Here is a 19,540-nt window from a genome sequence, read left to right as displayed (position 1 = left end):
GCAGAGACTTCCTTGTCTCTTCACCTATACTTCTAACAATCCCTTTAAATGCTTTTGTATCCTTTTGACGTCATGACTCTAAGCTCCCTCCCAAATCATGTTATGCCAGTTCTTCAGGATATGTAGTTAATAACACATCCCCAACATTTGGACAGAACACCATATAAATTACCTGAATAATCTCCATAAGAGACAAATATTTTATACAACTTTTCTTTCAGTATTACATTCATTCTGAGAACTAAATTTGCAAATTCTTTGTAGGTTTGGACACTCAAGATAAAAGTGATTTAAGTGTTTATTCCCAAGGTCATGAGTCTCATGACCTTCTCAGAGAAGAAAAGTCTCTGGATCCTTGAGAGCAGAAGAGCTCAGTTAATAATTTCCTCTTGCATCACTAATAATACTGTCTTTCCCACATTTTAGTGTGAGAATGGGATTATATGGCTGCGATTAAAAAACCAACAACTTAATTATACTACTTCTGGTAGTATTCCAAGGTTAGACAGAAAACATTTCACATTTAAAGTCCTTAAATTATTTTTCCCTTTGCAGTGCAAGTTCAAGATAGCTCTCAATCATTTAAAAACCCACAAATTTTGGCATACCTTCAAACAGGTTATTGCATTGTTTAAATGACAGTGGTTCCCACTCCAATGTAAATACAATCTGATGAAGCCTTCATAATATTCCACTCTTCCACAGCAATGGTTTTGAACTCGCTGATTTGTAGAACTCTTTTTTTTTTTTCTCCTCTCCAAGGGAAACACATAGCGATTTAAATCTTGTGACAACAGGCTTGCTTTTCTTGGTTACGCTTCACAAATACCTTGAAAGTAGTCCATGGACCAAAAGGGTCTGCTAATCACAGGCTGACAAAAAAAACAACCTGTTATATCATGAAGAAAAAAAAAAAAAAGAAGAGTTCACCAAAAACATTGCAGAAGCTAATAAATAAAAACAAACCAGTTCCTAAGAAAATGTCTTTAATTTTCATTTTATGGAAATACATATTTTGTTTTTATTTCCACGATACAAAAATGTTAAATATCAAACATTTTCTGAAATCTACCAATGCAGATCCTTTTTTAAACAAATAAAGGGCTGGTGCAGTTAGCAGGTTTGTCACAGGTACCAAAAAACATTTTTACAAAAACCCCACACACAGGGGAAGGAGGAGGGTAGAAACAGATGAAGACTTAAGAGTGAAAACAGCAAGAGATGTGAAAACAAAGAAAAACTACCTCTCACCAAGAAATTGTTTGAGAAACTTTAAAGTTACTTTTTTGAAAGGGTAAGGTATGTGTAAAGTTGGTATTTAGATGAATACTGGCTGCAGAGAAAGTAGAGGGTAGAGAATGGAAAACTAAAAAAGATTTCCAAATAAAGTAACTGGTAGAAAGCTGTATGTGAAACTGCAGTTCTACCTGTTTCAAGAAGGCTGACAGCATACTGATATTGCCTGAAAAAAGTAGCTAAAGATTAGGAGATTTGTGGTAACCCCCTTCAAGCACAGGAAACAGCCTAGCATGAAATCAGAGTGCCAGTTCTTTTTGTACATTTCATAGCCAGCATGCCAAAGTAGGTGACCAAAATACATTTAGTCTTTCTTCTTAAATCTAACATCATTTACGACAGCACGGATTTCACATGATCAACAGCGAATCATACACTAGTTAATATACACACAAGTAAAATTGACAGTGATTGTTCAATACACAGTTTAAAATAATTAAACTGATTTTCAGGACACATACTGCTTTGTAACACCACTTTATTTAAATAAAGTATGGCTTCCAAGAGGTGTATTCTTGCAACTGCTTTCAATCAATTCCACTTGTTAAGGCAGTTGTTTCCTACCATGTTTCAGGGACTTCAAAAATTCCAGTGGAACTAGTTGTGAGGCTTCCTAAAAGACAGAGTCATGGAATAATATATGAAAGACTTCAATATGCAAACACTAAAAGGAATAAAAATGAAATCAAGAATCTTTTTATTCTTTCAGAGTATACAAAGATATCTTTTCTCCTCTAGAGCAAGGCTCTAGATACATTACTGGCAAGTCACTATTTACAAAGGGAAATCAAGATACTGTTTATGAGTAGGTACTTTAAAAAAAAAGTTAATGTCAAGTTTCTTATCCAAGTGGTAAATATTAAGTTTTGCAATTAATGAATATTTTTAATCCAAGTAGTTTTGTTGTTGCAATAACTGGGATGATAATGTTAAAGAATATTATTTTCCCAAGTACACTTGCAGTTATTCTTGTTTAATGCAGTTAAGACAGTGAAGAATATTTCCAGCCCAAATTAATTGGAGAAGAGAGATGAATCACACTAATATTGATAATACAGAGCATGAATTTTATACTTAGAAATACAGTAGACAGTCTCGTCATTGTGCCTATGCTTGCATGGCCCAATTGCCCTATTTGAACGACAAGAAGAAAGCCATTTCCAAGAACAGCTTTGGATCAGCTGAGAAAGATTTTACTCTACCAAAGCAGGAGAAAGGATGCTTGGTATACAATATCACTTTCTGGATAAAAGTGGCTAAAGCAGATACTGAAATGAAGTTTTAGCTATTAATATTCATATTTGAATATACTTCAATACAGGCAATGCTCCAGATGGCTAATCATTAAGATATGACTTAATTTTTTAATAGTCTAATCAATTTATGCAAGAAATTACTAACAAAAGTTGAAATAGAATAAACAATAAACAGATCAATAAAAATCAATTCTTTTGAGGTTTAAATTCATGTGACCTAAGGTTAGTTAATTACTTTTTTTTTTTTGTACAGGCTGCAATAACTCACACAACATATCAAAAATACCAGGTGAAACACAGTCATCTCATTGTCACCTGCCTGCGTTTAGTCAGACATACAATTCAAAGTATTTTGCCTAAAAATATGTAGGTATTAAAGTCTGCAAAAAAAAACCCTCCTTACATCAATGCTAGGTGAAAAGTCTTCAACCAAATAAAGACTACAGTTACAAACATAAACCACTGTATATACTAATGTATACATCAAAACAGTTTTTAGAAGAAAGACAAAGATTAACTGGGTTTATATTTTTTATTAGAAACGCTATTGATAATAGAAGAAAAAAAAAAAAAAAAAAAGTTTTCACTTGGGCAAATCCACAATTTGACACTTCCACAACAGAAAATTACTACTATTTCTACTTTTCAAAAATCTGCATCTCCTGAAAGTGAGATTCCTCAAGCTTCAACAACTAGCAGTCCACGAAATGTGAATGATCTGCTCACGGTCCAGTAAGCCTTTCAAATAAGCAAAGGCTTACTCAGAGCATGTGGTAGACAGACTGCAAGAACTGTTAAGGGTGACTATGACCCACCTATTCAAAGTGTTCAGAACAGATTTTAAACACACTCACTTTTCATCATCATCTTGCCAAGTGTTATCAGAAAAAAACCCCACAGCTAAGTGATTCATAAATGCAAAGCACTCAGAAAGCTAAAGGGCCTGAGTAAGTTTAAGAGCTCAGTAGATCAGCATCTGTCTGGCAGCTTACTCCTTCATTGAGTTGTCTCAGAAAGTCAAACCGTTCTCAGGAAATGTTCTAGAGAGGAAAGTGTTTCAGTAGAGTTGCAACCTAGTTATTTATACTATGGGATATAAAACAGCAGTCTGACTAGGTCAAACTGCACTCAACCTAAAACAGCATCGTGGCAAGCGGTGTGCCAGAGGAGTGGTGAGGAGCCGGCAGACAGACTGCTAAAGTTTTGGCTTAATTGTAGAGGTAAATAATATTCTGATCAGATTGAGAAATTCCATTGTTTTCTCAGCCTACAGAAATATCTTCTTTCACAAATAACTGTAAATAAAGGATGTCAGTGCACTATTATCAGGATAGATAGCCTTATAGTGCTAATTAAAAAGGCATATATATTAACTTTCAGGGCAGCAGGTAGGTTTATTAAAACTGGACTAATATGCAAACAGCACAGATTGTGTAATGACACTTACCTGGCAGGTCAAGCTTCGTGCATTCAAGTATGCTATGACTCCATCCAATCAAGTTTAAATGAAAATGTCCACATTAAGTTAACCTTAGATTTTGTGATAAAGTATTGGATTAACAGGGAAATCTAGTCTAGAATCCTACTTCCAGAATTCCTTCAATTTTGCTTACGATATGCAAAACATACTGGGTAATCTTAACTAGAAATTCATATTATTAAAAAAAAAAAAACAACCCAAAACCAAAACAACCAAAATCCACAGATATTAAGAATGGCTGAGAACTTTATTTTAAGGAAGGAAGTAAGCAAGAAATCAACTACATCATGCTTCCTTTGTTTGGTCTCAGGTGGGTTTTGTTTGTGGGATTTGTTTTTTTTTTTGTATGACGCAATCTTCAGTTTAAATAACTTTTCTTGACTTCTGTGAATGTAATGGAGTAAGTCACTGTTATAAGTTATTTTGCAACAAGTTAAGACACTCAAGAAAACAACTTGAGGTCTAGGGTAGTTCCAAACAGAACAGAAAACCATGCACACGAACATTGTGCTTACCTGCTGGAACTTGTTCTGTCTTGATCTTTTTGAACTTTCTGGCTCCCTTCTTACCATCTGGAAGGGACTCTGCACAGGAATCTGTCTGATCATATTCTGGATCTTGGCCTTCTCCCTCTTCCATATCATCAGAACCAGTTTCTTCCTGAATAGGACTCATGCTTCTCTTTCCCACTGTACTGGTACCTATAAAACTGAAACAGAAGAAATATGATTATGAACAAGCCAAGAACAACTATTACATAGGTACTAGTTGTTGCACAGCTATTAAATGCTTATGAAGGTAGCAGAATAAACTGTAGTAAGCGGTGTACCACGAAATTACATTATCTGGAAGCATGACTTAACTATAAAATTCTGTAAAATGGCTATCTAATCCAATCTTATGTAGATGAAGATATTCATGTTTTGTACTATAGATGTCTCAGGCTTAGCTGCTATTCTGATGAGATCATTCAAATCAGATGTAATTAAAGCTGTTCTCTATCCCTGCTTAGTTTTAGTTTTTATTGTCTCAGTTAAAAAAGGTCTCGTAAAGCATTCTCAATGGACACCAAGTTATACACAACTGTTAAGCCTCAAACACACATCTTGATATTGAAAGATTCTACATGCTAACAACTTCTTCTCTCCTGGAACTATAAACAGTTTTAAAAGCATTTCTATTATACAAAGGTAGAGAAAAACATCAAGCTCCACATAAACTTTAAATCAGTGATGAGTCCTACCATCCAATGGGCTGGTAAAATAAAAAGCACAAAAAATTGCATAGTCATTTCATAGGTAGTATTTGAATGAAGCCTGACTAAAACAGTGTGAAGATGAACTAGGAGCCCCATTTCATTCAGCATACATTGAAATAACACTGCATAGATTTTCATCCAACTGGAATGCTATTGTTAAGTTTCCTTGAAAGATATATGACAATACTAAAATCGAATTAGCATGAGCATAAGAAAGAATGCAGTACCAAAGGGGCTAATTAAAAAAAAATAGTTCCCATTACAAACTTCTAGATATGTGAATACCAGCAACTTAAATGTCTATTTTAATGCTCTTTTAGAGCAACCAATTAAAAAAAAAAAAAAGTAGTTTTCGACTTACAAACCTTTAGTTTTTCATTAAGAACTATAGAAAATTCATGTATGCATCTAAGCCATGTTCTATTACTTTATTTAAATAAAAATTAATACCAAGTTAGAGAACAAAGCTTTACAAGCTATTTTATTTTTTCTTTCTAATAAATGATAGCAGGGAATTATGGTGTTTCAATAAGGTTTCAGCTAAAGGACTGTTAAATTTGGCTGTACAATTCTGGCTTTAATATGGAATTTTTTCAGCTGAACATTTTGCAATTTAAAACAGACTCTTTCTGGGATGTCCAAAGGCAATAAACAAACATGGAACATATGATTACGCCTCATGCTTTTACTTCCACTTTAGGAGCACAAACACCATTTACTTTGATGAATAGTTGGCTTTTCCTCCAAACATTCACACACAGAAGGCCTTCTTGCATGATTTCTTACAAATCATCATTTCAAGGCAAACCACAACTACCATCAATAAAAAGATGGAAGCCAAAAAGCGAGATAGAACTGTTTATCCTAATTACACACTTCAGTATTGTAAAACAGGCAAAAACTAGGTTTGGAAAGAAAAAAAAGTCTAGAGAAGAAAGAGCATTTAACAAATGAAAAAAATACTTCTTTTATTAAAAAAAAAACCCCACTGTTTAGAAAAGTTGGTAAGAATTCTACTTTTGGGAAAGATATTCTGAAAAATACATACAGAAGAAAAACTCAGGAGTCATAAATTATGATCCTAGGATTTTTTAAACATACTATGAACACTTGGCTCTTAGAAGGGAACTTGCACTCACTGTGGGAAGAAGCTCCCTTTCTGAAAGGTCTTATGGCTGAATTTAATTTCTTTAGACTCTTGAGAAGTTATTGCAAATAAATAGAAACAAGTTCTTGACCTTTAGTACTCATTCAGCTGTGTACCAAATTACAAAATAAAAATTAATTTGGGGCCTTATGTTCTTCCTGCAGATACCTTAAGGGGAAAAAACAGCAGCACAAAATAAAAAAAAAAAAAAAATTACAGTCAAGAACTGTTGACTTCTTGCTTTCTCCCAACATATTAATTTCATTCTACATTCATTCATTGATTGCAGGATTCTAGGTGGTGAAGGGTTGATTTTTGTGTGTCTTATTCTTCTTTGACCTAAAATAAGATTCAAGGACTACAGAAACATTTATTCACTTAGTACAAGTAGCAAATCAGTATGGTTGTATATACAAGTTAGAGCACTACTCAGAGCAAAGATCATTTTTCTAATTATACCAGTAATTTTGGAATACGTCCCTATTTCTGTCTCAATTTCATTACTCTGTTGAGAAACAACTAACCAAAGTGGAAGAACTGAACAAACTAATAGCTGTCAGTAATTGTCCAATTCAGACATACTTGTTCAGGGTCCTCAACTGTTTGGATACCTGAACCATTTGGAGACAGAGACTTATATCATCCTTTAACAAAAGTAGAACTTAGGTTTCAAAACACACATGTACAATGTTATCCAGCCAATAATATATTTTTTTTTAAAATATATTTAAAGAGTCTCTGAAATTTCTTTTGTACATTGATACTGAGTTTGTTCTCATTTTTGAAATAAAATTACTAGCCAAGTTTTTTTTGGGGAGGGAAAAACTCCAAAAGACCTCACCACAAGAAAAGCCTATTACACATTGCCAGTTAGCAAATCTACTTAGTGAACACAATATAGCTTTCACATCAGTGATGACTGTGGGTGGGATTCCAGGCCTCTTCAGTGATGGTAGTTTCCACTAGTCCTTCCCCAACCTCTCCCTTCGTTGACCCTACTTTAATGCCAGCCCACAGGCAAACCTGATAAGGATGAATGCTACTGGAGGAAGGTGGTAGAAACATAAAATCTAGATATAATTCTCAATTTCTGTTCCTACTGAGTACAATCCTAACCAACAAAGAATACAGTAGGTGTGTTAAATTCCAGCAGTATGACTAGCAGTATCAGTACTGAACACAATTTGATGAATCAACAGGATGTGGAGGACTTTTATGTCACTCTACTGCCAGAAAGAGCACAGACTCCACCTGATTAAACTGCCCGTGAACTTTGTAATGTCACTTCAGCTACTAAACAGCAGCGATCCAACTAGTACTATAGTAATTATTTTGAAAGAATCAGCAAGGCAGGGGGAGAAAGGTGGGAAAACAATTATGATAACATAGCATTAAACATTTTCTGTTTTGGGAGAAGCACATCCTACTTTTAAAAGGACCACTTAACCACTTAACTTCCATCACAACAGAGCATCTTGAGCTGGTTTCCAACTTCAAGTAAATGTAATTTAAACGAAAACATAAACGCGGTGTTCTCTTGGCACTTTGAACAACATTGGGGGAAGGACTAGTTACTGACCCATCATAAAAATCAGTCATTTCAGCTTAAGAGCAGGTGAAACCACCTGAAATAACACTAGAATACTGGAATACTATAATATTTTGCTTGCAATGTTTATTATCTATAACTTTAATGACTCAGCTTTTCCCAATTCTTATCCTTTATTTAGTAATAAACCACTATAAATAGCCATTTCTATAAAAACCAAAAGAATCATCAGCGGAAATGCATTAATATTTCCAAAATGAGAAAAACTATCTTCAGCAAAATAAAGGCATTCAAGGAAGTGGTGCTACAAACAGCACCCTGACATGACAGAAGATGCAGTACTCCTGGTTTTAGTTAGAAAATTTCTAAGGCAAAGTGACATATCACTTTCCTGTACTTCATACTAGTATAAGTCTTTTGCCATTGGTCTTATTCTATTTTAATAATTCCAAGATGATTATGAGGAAAATTAGAATAAGTAAGTACAAGTACAGCAGGATATCTAGTTTTACATAGAACATGCCCTATTTGATTTTTCATGCTATAGTTTAACACTGTTGTGCTAAGGAAAAGACCTTAAATCCATGCATTTCACAGTTAGGCCAGAGCTGGCAGGCAGCTCTCTGCTAAGCACAACACAGACAGTGCTGTATAATACGCAAGAGGCCATGATCCTATCTGTTTAAAAACTGTGTTCTGAATAGCGAACAGCTTTAGAGAAGGGGATCTTAATAACTCCTTGAAGCTTTGTCAAATGCATCAGTTTTTCCTCTCCTTCTCCATCTGACATTAGTAATCAGGCATATTTCCATTAAAATCAATTTTGATATCTAACAGTAGTAATAAATTATATGCAAGGGGTATTTATTAATTATAAGTTATTTTACCTTGTGACTGCTATTAATACTATTATACTGTATTTTCTGAAGAGTCATTCGTCTATATGGGACTATAGTTTTTTCAGTAAGACAGAAATTAAAGAACCCTTGTTATGTACTTATCAATCTGTCAATTTAAGACAGAAGTTCCTTATAAGAAATATCCAACAACTTCATTGCTGAATGAAAAAGTAGCCAGGATATATTGTCATCATAGAGAGGAACAGCTATTCTGCAGCTGTGCTCCCTGGCAGAAAATTATGCTGCAAGCTTATTAAATAATAAATAAATAAAGGATGTATTAACATGAAGCTATTCTAAGAGATCAGCTGCTGGATACATCACAGTATTGAGTGCTCAACTACATATGACTCAAATTAATCTGGACAAATATACATGCACACATATATTTGTCCTGATTGCTTTATATATTTACGTTATATTTATTATATTTTTATACAATTTTTATTACATATAATATATAAAAATATAAATAAGTATTTTTGAGATATCTTTGTCTGGAAGCAAGAGGAAAATGTTCATCCTGAGTGAACTGAAAGATGACAAGGTTTGCAGTTCCATGTTATACCTAACCAAATTACACCTAAAAGGAAACATTTACAAAAGATTAGTTGACAAGATAGCACAATCTAACTAATAATCAATAAAAATAAAATTAAGAAAAACATGTCAAAAGACCTGCAGGAAAGGGAATTTGATACAGAACCAAATCACTCTATTAATGGAAAAACAAAAGAACAAAAACTCATGTGACATTAATTACAAGAGAAGTTCTACCAACAAAATAACGGCTGCTATCCAAGGCTATCAGAGTGTTGACCATCTTTAAATTTTCAAGGATATTAAGGTCTTAGGCATACAACTCATTGCGGTATATCACAATTTTAAGGAAAGAATTCACTGAAAATATTTTTCAGCAAATTTCCAAATTATACATTCTTCTTACAAACCTCTTTGCAAGATAAGAACAAATCAGCTTTTGCGTTTACTGTTTTCAAAAGTGTATATTAAAACAGTAAGTTGTCCATGGTTCAAACCATAAACCGCCACTCTTACCATCTGTCTAGAATCTATGAGATACCCCAAAAAAAAACATTCATTGAGAAGGGATACTTCCTCTAGTAGAAATAAAACTGGGATTTAGTATTTCTTTGCAGTAGATTCAAGATGTGGTAAGTATTTTCAGACTATTTAACAGATATAATTATAGACCTAGACCTCAGCCACACGTAAACTAGTACCTGGACAATCTTTAGAGCTCCTCATCTCTTCACAGCATGTACTCCCAAGTTTTCTTGAGTACAATAGTTCAATTAAACTAACTTCATTTGATACGGATTTTATCACCAGGTTGCTCCTTATGGTTTTTAGGGATCAAGCATGTCTCTAACACATTCAGAATTCCCACCATGACAAAAACCATGAACATTTGACAGCTAGCCAAAATACACACCTGCATTTAATCTTGTGAAGTAGGCAAATCATACGTTCATGTGAGTAAGAACAACAGAATAAGTTTAGTATATTTGTTACATGACAGGTAACATTTACAGGAAGATAAAAGGAGAGTTAGAACTTATAGTATTCTTAAGAAAGATTAAGCAGAAAGACCTCAGTGTTGATTTTATGACTACCTGATTTGGTGTGTCTAACTGGGGTGGTGGGACAGGGGACAAGCTCAAAACCAACCAACCAAAAAAACAAAAAACCAAAAACCCCTAAACTTTACAGAAGTTTAACTTATGCACTCCACTGAAATTTATTTTTATGTAGAATTCATAGAATCTTAAGGGGGCATGGGGGAGAAGAAAGAATGGCAAAAACTTGATAAGTTAATTATACAATTATATTAACACTAAAAGACTCTTCCCATTTACAGCTACAGAGATGACTGAGATAGAAGCCTCCTGTTACCATCATATCCAAAACCTGTCACTAATATGAGAGGGTAAAAATGGAAAAAGAAATATACACAGCGACATACTGTACCAGAATCAAAACTGGCATCTCCTGACAATTTTATCCTAACATAATGAACTAAAACCTTTTCAAGTTTTACTCCAAAAGCTTAAAGCCATGTAAATATCATCATTTGCCTTCCTGTTTCTGAAGCATAAGGACAACTTCATCAGGACTGCTTAATATGGTAATTTATATCCTTCTCTGTCAGTATTATCACCATGGAAAGTCATCCAAAAAACCAAGACAGCCTTTACAAGGGTATAAGATGACAGCTAAATTTCTAGATGACACAAGCCATTCAGAGGTGTCAAATGAATATAAAATATTGCTTTTATTTTGGTGGCACTGCTACATAAAGCTCAGAAGCTGTGATTTGACCTGCCCTCAAGATCCCAATATTTTAAAAATTTGTTTAGTCATGTCTGTGATGAAATTCTGCTCCTTTACCTCTGATCTTGTGGTACCTGATGTACCACTACTGATTTATATGCAAAGAAATATGTACTAAAAAAAGCATGCCACCTATTAGTTAAGAATTACCTGAAAATCGCTAGACTTCTAATAAAAATGCAATAAAAATACAAAAGTTGCAATGTCTCACCTGTTAACACAGTAGTATCGACTCTGGGAAATGTAAGGTGCGCAGTGAGTTTTTAACCGCTTTCTCTCCATCTCCTTCCAACTATCTTCTGTACATTTTCTTTTTGCCTGTTTTTCTTCATGTTTTTTCTCAACATATTCTGCATATGTCTGGATCCTATAACTTTCAGCATACCTGCTGGTGTTTACAGCTAAGGGGAAGAAGAGTGGTGTTACATACAAAACACTTAAATGACAGCATGCCCTCTCCTGAAATAACTTATTTTGAAAAGCAGAAGGCAGTGAGCTATTTGTTCTGTTCATATAAACAACTTCTAGCTCCTTCATTAGTGATTTAAAAGAAAAAAAAAAAAAAAAAAAAAGAAAATGCCATACTCCCCTGAATTCACATGGTACGTTTGAATTAAATATTCAAAACTCTTCTCAGAGTCAGACTTCATACAAAAAGGGTTAAATCTACTTAAGATTTTTCTTTTAAATTAGAAACCATCAATTCTTCAGTCATAACCCTCTTCCAGATTGCTTGTTGGCAAGAAAAGATTTCCTGGATTTTTTCCCTTTTAGTCTCATTACTTAACCCAGCAGGTTTATTTTGCAAGTCTGCCAGGAAAAGACGACATTTGCAAAGCTGTTGCCAAAACTCTGTTTGATTGCTGTGAAACATAAGCTTATTTGAGCTGCATTTTTGGTTGCACGAGATATCTGTAGAAGCAGCACTTAACTAATATCCAGCTGTTCCATCCTTGTACCTTTCTAATGCTTGGTCTCCATTTAACTAAGAAAGCCTGCGAGTTCAAGGTAGAAGGATTTCTGTCAATGCAAAACTAGAAACACTTCAAAAATAAAGAAAAAACTTTCACTGCCTTCACTCAGCAACAATTTACCAACATTCCTTCAAGTCCCAGCATCTTCACAGCTCTCAGCCTTTAGTCTTCAAGCCAAGCTCTGGCCTGAAGCCATCACTATAACAGATGAATCAGCAAATTAAACTGACTGTCAACTGGTGTCCTCTGCTGTTTCCAGCCTAACTCAATGAAAGAAAGTATTGTAAACCAACCAGCAAGCCAGTGTAAATACAAAACAAAACAAAAAATTCCCAGGTTGTTTTTCATGTACTTGGGCTGTGCTTTTTAAAATACCATCACTGTAGTGGAGACAAAAATCCTGATTTTATTATGTACTTCCAATCTTTTTGGAGACATTTCAGATGTGTATTCAACTTTCTGATTCTAGCTGAAGTATTCATCTTGAATACCAGTATTCTGTATTTCCTCTAGCCCAAGCACTAGAAATAGCAAGCTCCAACATCACCATTCAGAAAAGGTGAGGATGACAGGTGGATTTGGTTTTTTTCCTCTTTCAGAATAGATCATCTATTCTGCATATTGGCTATGCCACTGTGAAATGAATTACCTATAACACCAGTCATGGCATACAAATGCTGCTGCTGTTGCAAAGCCTTTCAAACATACATAAAACTGGGCAAGAGTGTTGTACATTTAATTTTAATCACAAGAATATATACCAGCAATTACGATTAATAGCCTCACGAGATTGTGCACAAACCAAAGATGTTATGCATACCTCCTTTCACACCACTTGTGTTTGTTCAGAACTATGAAGTTACAGGATCCATTTGTAAGAATTAGGAGTATATTTATTGCCCATGAAGTTATGGAGCAGGCATCATGAATGAATTAATAACGCTCACTGGAGTTACTGCATGCCAGCCGACATTCCTCAGGGTAAAATTTGTTTAGTTAAACTCAAGCATGTTTTTACTTGCTAAAATCAAGCACATTCTTACCATGGATTATCTGATAAATAGTGATTTGTTAAAACACAATAACCATTTTACATTATTTGTTTTGCTATAAACTAAGAGCCAAAGTTATGGCTCTTCCATTTAATTCCCTGACAAACCTGGCCTGTATTTAAAGGGGGAAAGGAGAAAAAAAAAAAAATCATCCTTATGCAGCCTAAAGACAATTTAAAAATAAATCTGTGTAAGTGTCAATGTTTCTGAACAAAGACAACTCTGCTTTCTTGAAATAAGGCTGGTCTTTTATAGCAATGCATTCGTATTACACATACAAATATATGCATATACATGTATATATGCTGAATACATTGCTTCATGCATTGAACAACTGAAATGAAGGCATATGGAGAAGTCTAAGGAGGCACACAGATAAATCAATCTTGCATGGTCTTGAACTGAACAGCAGCTCCCTGTAAAAGTTTAATACATTATCTCTGATGCTTTTTTGATGAATGCTGTCCATATTGCCAAACAAAGCAAGTACAGTTCCATTGCTCTGCATTGCCAATAGAAGAAATGCACTGCTAGAATGCTTTGTGAATTCTAACAAACTGAAGAGAACTTAGGGGGTTTATTTACTTTTTTTTTTTAAGCTGTAAGAGAGAAGACACATCTTTCTGTGAGAAACCTGACCTAGTAACCAACATCACACGGCTGCATTTCATTACACCAATTGCAGCCGTAAAGTTAAGTTTCTGCCTTATAGCAGAATAATAGTAATTGCACGTTATTTTAGGAAAAGCACTTCTAAAGGATGACATATTCCCTAGTTATTAGGCAAGCTATTAAACAGGCTGACTGTCGTTGAGTGATCCAAGAGGAATGTGTACAAAGATACTTTTCCACCAAGTCCTTACTCTTATGCAGAGCAATACCCTGACAGAAGGCCACTGACAATATTAAGCCTCTTAACAAGTATGTAAGTGAACTGTGTAGGTAAAAAAACCACAATACATAAATAAAATAAATACACAGAACTACACAGGTTAAAGCTGCAACACTAAACACTCAAGTTTATTATATACTAAAGTAAAAATTCACCTGTGAAGCCTTAAAGTGACTTCTGTATAGATGCTGCATCAATCTTATCTGATTATGTTCTACATAAACACGGGACTGCTGTCTCAGTCAGATTGACAGTGTTCAATTAGTGAGTAGCTAATTCAGTTTTTGTTTTTTTTATTCTTATTACTCATTGTATGGTTCCACAGCCTTATTTATTGACTTCTAGGGTTATTCATGCTGCATTTTAAAAAATCAGAAGTTTGCATATGCACTTTTTTCATCATGGCATTTTTCCAGTGTTAAAAAGTAAAGATCATGAGCTGAAGCAGCAATACTATGTGCCTATTTCATTAGCAGAAAGCAGAAGTAAAGACTCAACATCCCAAATTAGAAGGTACCTTCTAAATGAACCTAAATGGAATTAAATTGTCCACTACACGGAACATTCAGTCAGGGCTGGGTTTCTACACAGCAAATGTACTGACATATTCCCAGAGAAGCCATAATTCCAAAAGTAACAGTACGTGATCACACAGCTATGGACTTTAACTATGCATAAGCACAATGCATATATATTATGGTAAATATTAGTAAAATTGGCATTGCAATATTAATGTCCTTTTTTTTTTTTAACCTATATGCAGTTTTCAGACCTATAGACATACCTGGCCAATTTCTGCTGCAAGGTACCACACTGTTACACACATGACTAATTAGTTGGACCAGAAATTTTAAATGCAATTCTCAAGCCTCTCCCACTGGAACTATGAAAGTTACTGATAGTTGCTAGTGTTGACTTAATATAAAAAGCATTGGGGACACTCTCTGTTGCCTTCTCTCAGAAAAAGATGCATGAACTTGACAGTATTCTCACTAATTAGTCAACTTTTCTGCTGATTTCTGCTCTTACCCTACCCTCTCCAATTTGTCTTTTTCCCAGTTCAGTCTTTTCTGGTTGCATCATTATCTCATATTAGTCTTGCAATATATCGTAAGCCTAAACATTCTTCAATATTAAACTTGCTGTTTTGTATTTTTTGTGGCAAGGCAGTACTCTTACCTCCTTTTTTAAACTCTTTGTTTCTGCTACCATTAGGCATCCGTTTTCCCCAACTTAACCAAGCTATATCTCATCACCCATTTCTGGTTAATTCAGTTTTTTTTCCATGCAGAGTAGTCCTTGTCAAATGCATTTTTTTCTTTAGTGTCAAACCAGTTTATTTTCAGACTTGATCCAATCATAGCTTCGTTGCTCCATTTAAACATGTAAACGAATTGGTTCCAAATCTCACCCCCACTCACTAGTTCCTTGGCCATCCCTTGCCTAAAATAAGGAAGCAGAGCTGGCAATGGGGCTGGAACCAAGCACTGGTCTCTGTAGTACTACAAAAAAAACCTTGGTGAAATGAAACCTTGGTCCCCCTCCAAAAGGACTAGCACACTCTAAACAAGCAAACAAAAAACATACGATAAAAATTACTCCATTACCTTTTTTTTTTTCTTCTTCTTAAAATAGTCTGGTTTGAAAGCCAAAATAAAGAACACTAAAGAACAAGGGCAGCGCAGGACAGCTTTCCCTCTGCCACCAGATTAAATGAACAGTTTTTAAAACTATGAGCAATCTTTAGGATTAGGAAGGAGGCAGGCTATATTGACTCTTACTAATAAATTACTGCATTTAGTTTTCTTTCTTAATGGTTCTTCACTTGGAATGAGTCCATGTAGTACTCCAGAATTAATTATGAATGGCATTTGTTCAAATACAGAAATTTAGCACAGATTCAATCTCACAATCTTTGGGCTCTCTCCTCTCCCAGTACCTACAGAGAATGAAGTTCTAAACTAGCTGAGTTCTTTATTGTATTATTCAGTGATTTTCAAAATGTCACATGCACTCTACACATGTAGAAGAATAGAAGACGAGTATGTTTCTTTAGCAGGAAGGACGTGATACTGGGAATAACTGCCCTATGTAGGTTACTCAGCCCCGACAAAAGAATAACTTCAAAAAACAACTAAATGTAGTGGATTAGACCATTTTCTCAAGTCTAATTACAAAAAAAGTTAGCTGAAGTGTGTTACTTTTGACAGTTAGTAGGTCAGAAGGATTCAAATTCATTTGTATTTCAACAGAAAAACCTGAATGTTTCCTTAAATAATGCTTTTAAAGTGTTGGGGGTTTGTTTGTGGTGTGGAGTTTTTTTTTTGTTGTTGTTTTTTTAATTCTTTTCATCTGGAATTCTCACACCAACTCATCACCAATCAGCTGAACAGCACAGTGGAGTTTTAGGAGAGTAAACCCATCTAACACTGTTACTGTTAAAACTGATTTTAGGCCTCATTCAATTACCAGGATAAGACACCTACATATGACAGACAGGATTCTTTAAAGCCTTGGTCATCAACCCACACTAGCAAGGCACCTATTTTGTTCAGTTGGATGTATTCAGCATACCCTTTGCTAAAGCTTTTATTGAGATGAAATCTTATCCTGAAAATAGTTTTCTCCACTTTCAACAGAAGTATCCTGCACAGGTCTACTTCTAACAAACAAGCCAAACCAATATTTCAGTTGTGACTGAAGGAAGTCAAAAATAATTGCTAATGCAGCTACCAAAAACCCAATTGCTTGCTTCCCATTTTCCATACAAGCCGCACTGCTGTATCAAAACCCTTTTGCACATGTCAAGGTAACTACAGGAGACTTGCCCAGCATTGCTGATTGAAGTGACACTTCATCAGTGTTGCTGCTCAAGATCTTTGTCCTCAAGGAAGGTCAGAGAGAAGAAAAACCCAAACTGCGAACAGTTTATTTAAAGAAATAATAATAATAAAACCCAAACAAACTAGAGAATTAAATAAAAAAAGGTATCAAGATCTCACGAGAGATCCTCTAGGATCATCCTGCACTGAAGCATCATGAAGGGCAAGTCTTAGTTTGTTTCGAGGTCAGGAGATAATTTAACTTACAATTTCTTTTACTGGTAAAAACATTTAACCACGTGGAAGTTGGAGCCTCATTATTTGAAGCCTATAATGCAGTGTAATTCTGGATCCCAGCATCACTTAGAAAAACTCAAAAGCCCTGAAGAAGTTAGAAAGTATTTACTTAGTCAACATATTTCCAAAAATATAACTACTGTTGACTTGTCTCAGAGATCAGCAGAATTATTTACTCCATCTTTTAGTCAGTGATAAGGAGAGCAGCCTCAATGTAACTATTAGGAAGTCTCAAGTCTCTTAGTACCAGTTGTAGTAGCATTCAGTCATAAAACATGCATGCGTCAAGTTCTCAATTATTTAACATGCCTGTTTCCCCTCCTTTTCCAAAGGAATTTATCAAATGTCTGCATATGCATTGCTCCTTCTCAGCTGCCCAAACATTAAACAAGCTAGAAGGTACTGTGTCAAATCTCAACATTTTGTTAGAGAATTTAAGTTTTTAACAAATTCACCAACACAGACCACCTGTTCAAACTACTCTAAGAAAATACATCTCTTTGAAATAGTCTGCATTGCATTTACTAAAATAAAACAAACAATGCATGATTGATCATTTTCATATGCTTAGAAATTTAGATGTTTAAAAATCTTCGTTTAGGGGAAAAAACTCAAACCAACTGAGGTAAAATACTACATTAGACTTTGGCATCCATGAAGAATATCTTAACTCTGTAAAAACCAGTTTTATTCGGAGACACAGATACAGAATTAAGTACAAAATGTTCAAGGACAAATCACTATGCTATGACATTTTTCCAAGTTACAAAATATATCCACTTCATTAGTTAACTCCATACCTCATTTCACAAGCTGAATACTAACTGCACAAAAACACAAAAGGTTGGTGAAGATGTATCTCCTTGCTCCAAGAAATCTGTGTACTAAAGACTGATGGAGAAAAGTAATTTAACAATTTGAAGGATCCACAGTTTCTGAATTATACTTGATAATAGCAACTATCTGCAGGCTGTATCAAAACTGAAAACTCCAATTTGTACATGGTGCTGACCATCCCATTCTGTTTTCCTCTCCTGTATTCTGTCTAAGATAGCAAAAGGTGCCTACACGGATTCTAAAATAGACTTTTAAAAGACGCTGTTTTTACAATGACCGTTATCTCTTTTGACACCTGAATCCAGAGCAGAGAGCAGTATCAATCTGATGAAAAAGTAGCTGTTCACCTTGCAAAGGAGGATGGCAAGTCAGGGAGCAAACCACAGTAAGTCTTTAACTTTCCATTTTGGAGAAAATGGGAAAATGAACAGGTGATCTGAAAGAAAATAGTTTTGCAGAAGGAAAAAAAAAATGTCAAGTACAAAGCATGGCAGAGAACGAGAAAGGATCTTTAGACAATGTTTTAAACTCAAAATTCTTCTCTTGACAAAGAACACAGATGATATTATAGTCCACTGAGACATTTCACACTATGAACATGAGTGCAGATTTCTATAAAGGATTTTAATTTTCTTAAAGATGAAGTTATTTAATCATTGAAAGAATTCAAGCTACTTAACCTTTGCACCGTGTTTAAACACCTCAGTAATTGAGACAAAAGCTGTGAAGTGTATTATTACAAAAAAATCCAAATCAAATGAACAGGTAGTCAAAAGACTTCCAAAATAGTATTAAAAAACCTACTATGTTCAAACTTACAGGGTACAGGAGGTTTTTTGCTTTGCTTTTTTTAACTGGTGAAAAAAAATACAGCTGCAGGTGCCAGGAGGCAAGTCTGTAATCGGTCCTCTTAATTCTGCATCAGTAACGCTGACAGTTGTAAGTTAGCTATCTACATTATGATTTATACCACAGGTTCCACTGTAAAACCATGACTAAACTATATCAACCAGCAATTCATTTTCTTGTTATAGTCAAGATTCTTGAACAATGAAGTATAAATTCACTACATCTCATTCACTGCATTTACTAGTAAAGAAATGCCTTTAAATCAACACTGGAAAATTTTAATTGCCAGGAGTACTAGTAAAGTGTTCAGATCTATTAGTCTAGAAATTTAAAGTGTAAAGGGTACAGAACATTTCCTTTCTAGTCAGATAGAAGGTCTCAATGTCTATTATTACTCAAAGCACACAGAGCTCACATTTGAAAGACTTTCCAGGAAGAAATGGGACCCACAGTCTGTATAGACAGCTGATGTCATCTAACAGCTCATTACCAAATGGGAGAATCCCATGTCTTGCTACTCAGCCCCTGCTCCAAGCCACCTGGTCCTGTGTCCTCCTTTACAGCATTTCTGGTTTTCAGT

The 19,540-nt window shown here is 34.8% G+C and overlaps 1 protein-coding gene across 1 annotated transcript in view; it reads right to left on the bottom strand.

Annotated features, from left to right (window-relative positions):
* Nucleotides 1-969: 969 nt before the first annotated feature.
* Nucleotides 970-19,540, bottom strand: part of PARN (poly(A)-specific ribonuclease) — a 58,075-nt gene continuing 39,504 nt past the window's right edge. The window contains exons 21-23 of the mRNA XM_010172723.1: nt 11,449-11,638; nt 4,548-4,741; nt 970-1,909 (exon numbers count right to left, since the gene is read on the bottom strand). Coding sequence (XP_010171025.1) covers nt 1,857-1,909; nt 4,548-4,741; nt 11,449-11,638 — 437 coding nt within the window. The 3' untranslated portion in view covers nt 970-1,856. The remainder of the gene's footprint in view (nt 1,910-4,547; nt 4,742-11,448; nt 11,639-19,540) is intronic.

This window comes from Antrostomus carolinensis, unplaced genomic scaffold (assembly GCF_000700745.2).
Source record: "Antrostomus carolinensis isolate BGI_N321 unplaced genomic scaffold, ASM70074v2 scaffold23397, whole genome shotgun sequence".
Lineage (NCBI taxonomy): Eukaryota > Metazoa > Chordata > Aves > Caprimulgiformes > Caprimulgidae > Antrostomus > Antrostomus carolinensis.
Note: the sequence above shows the minus strand (reverse complement) of the source record. Positions and strands in the feature narration are given on the sequence as shown.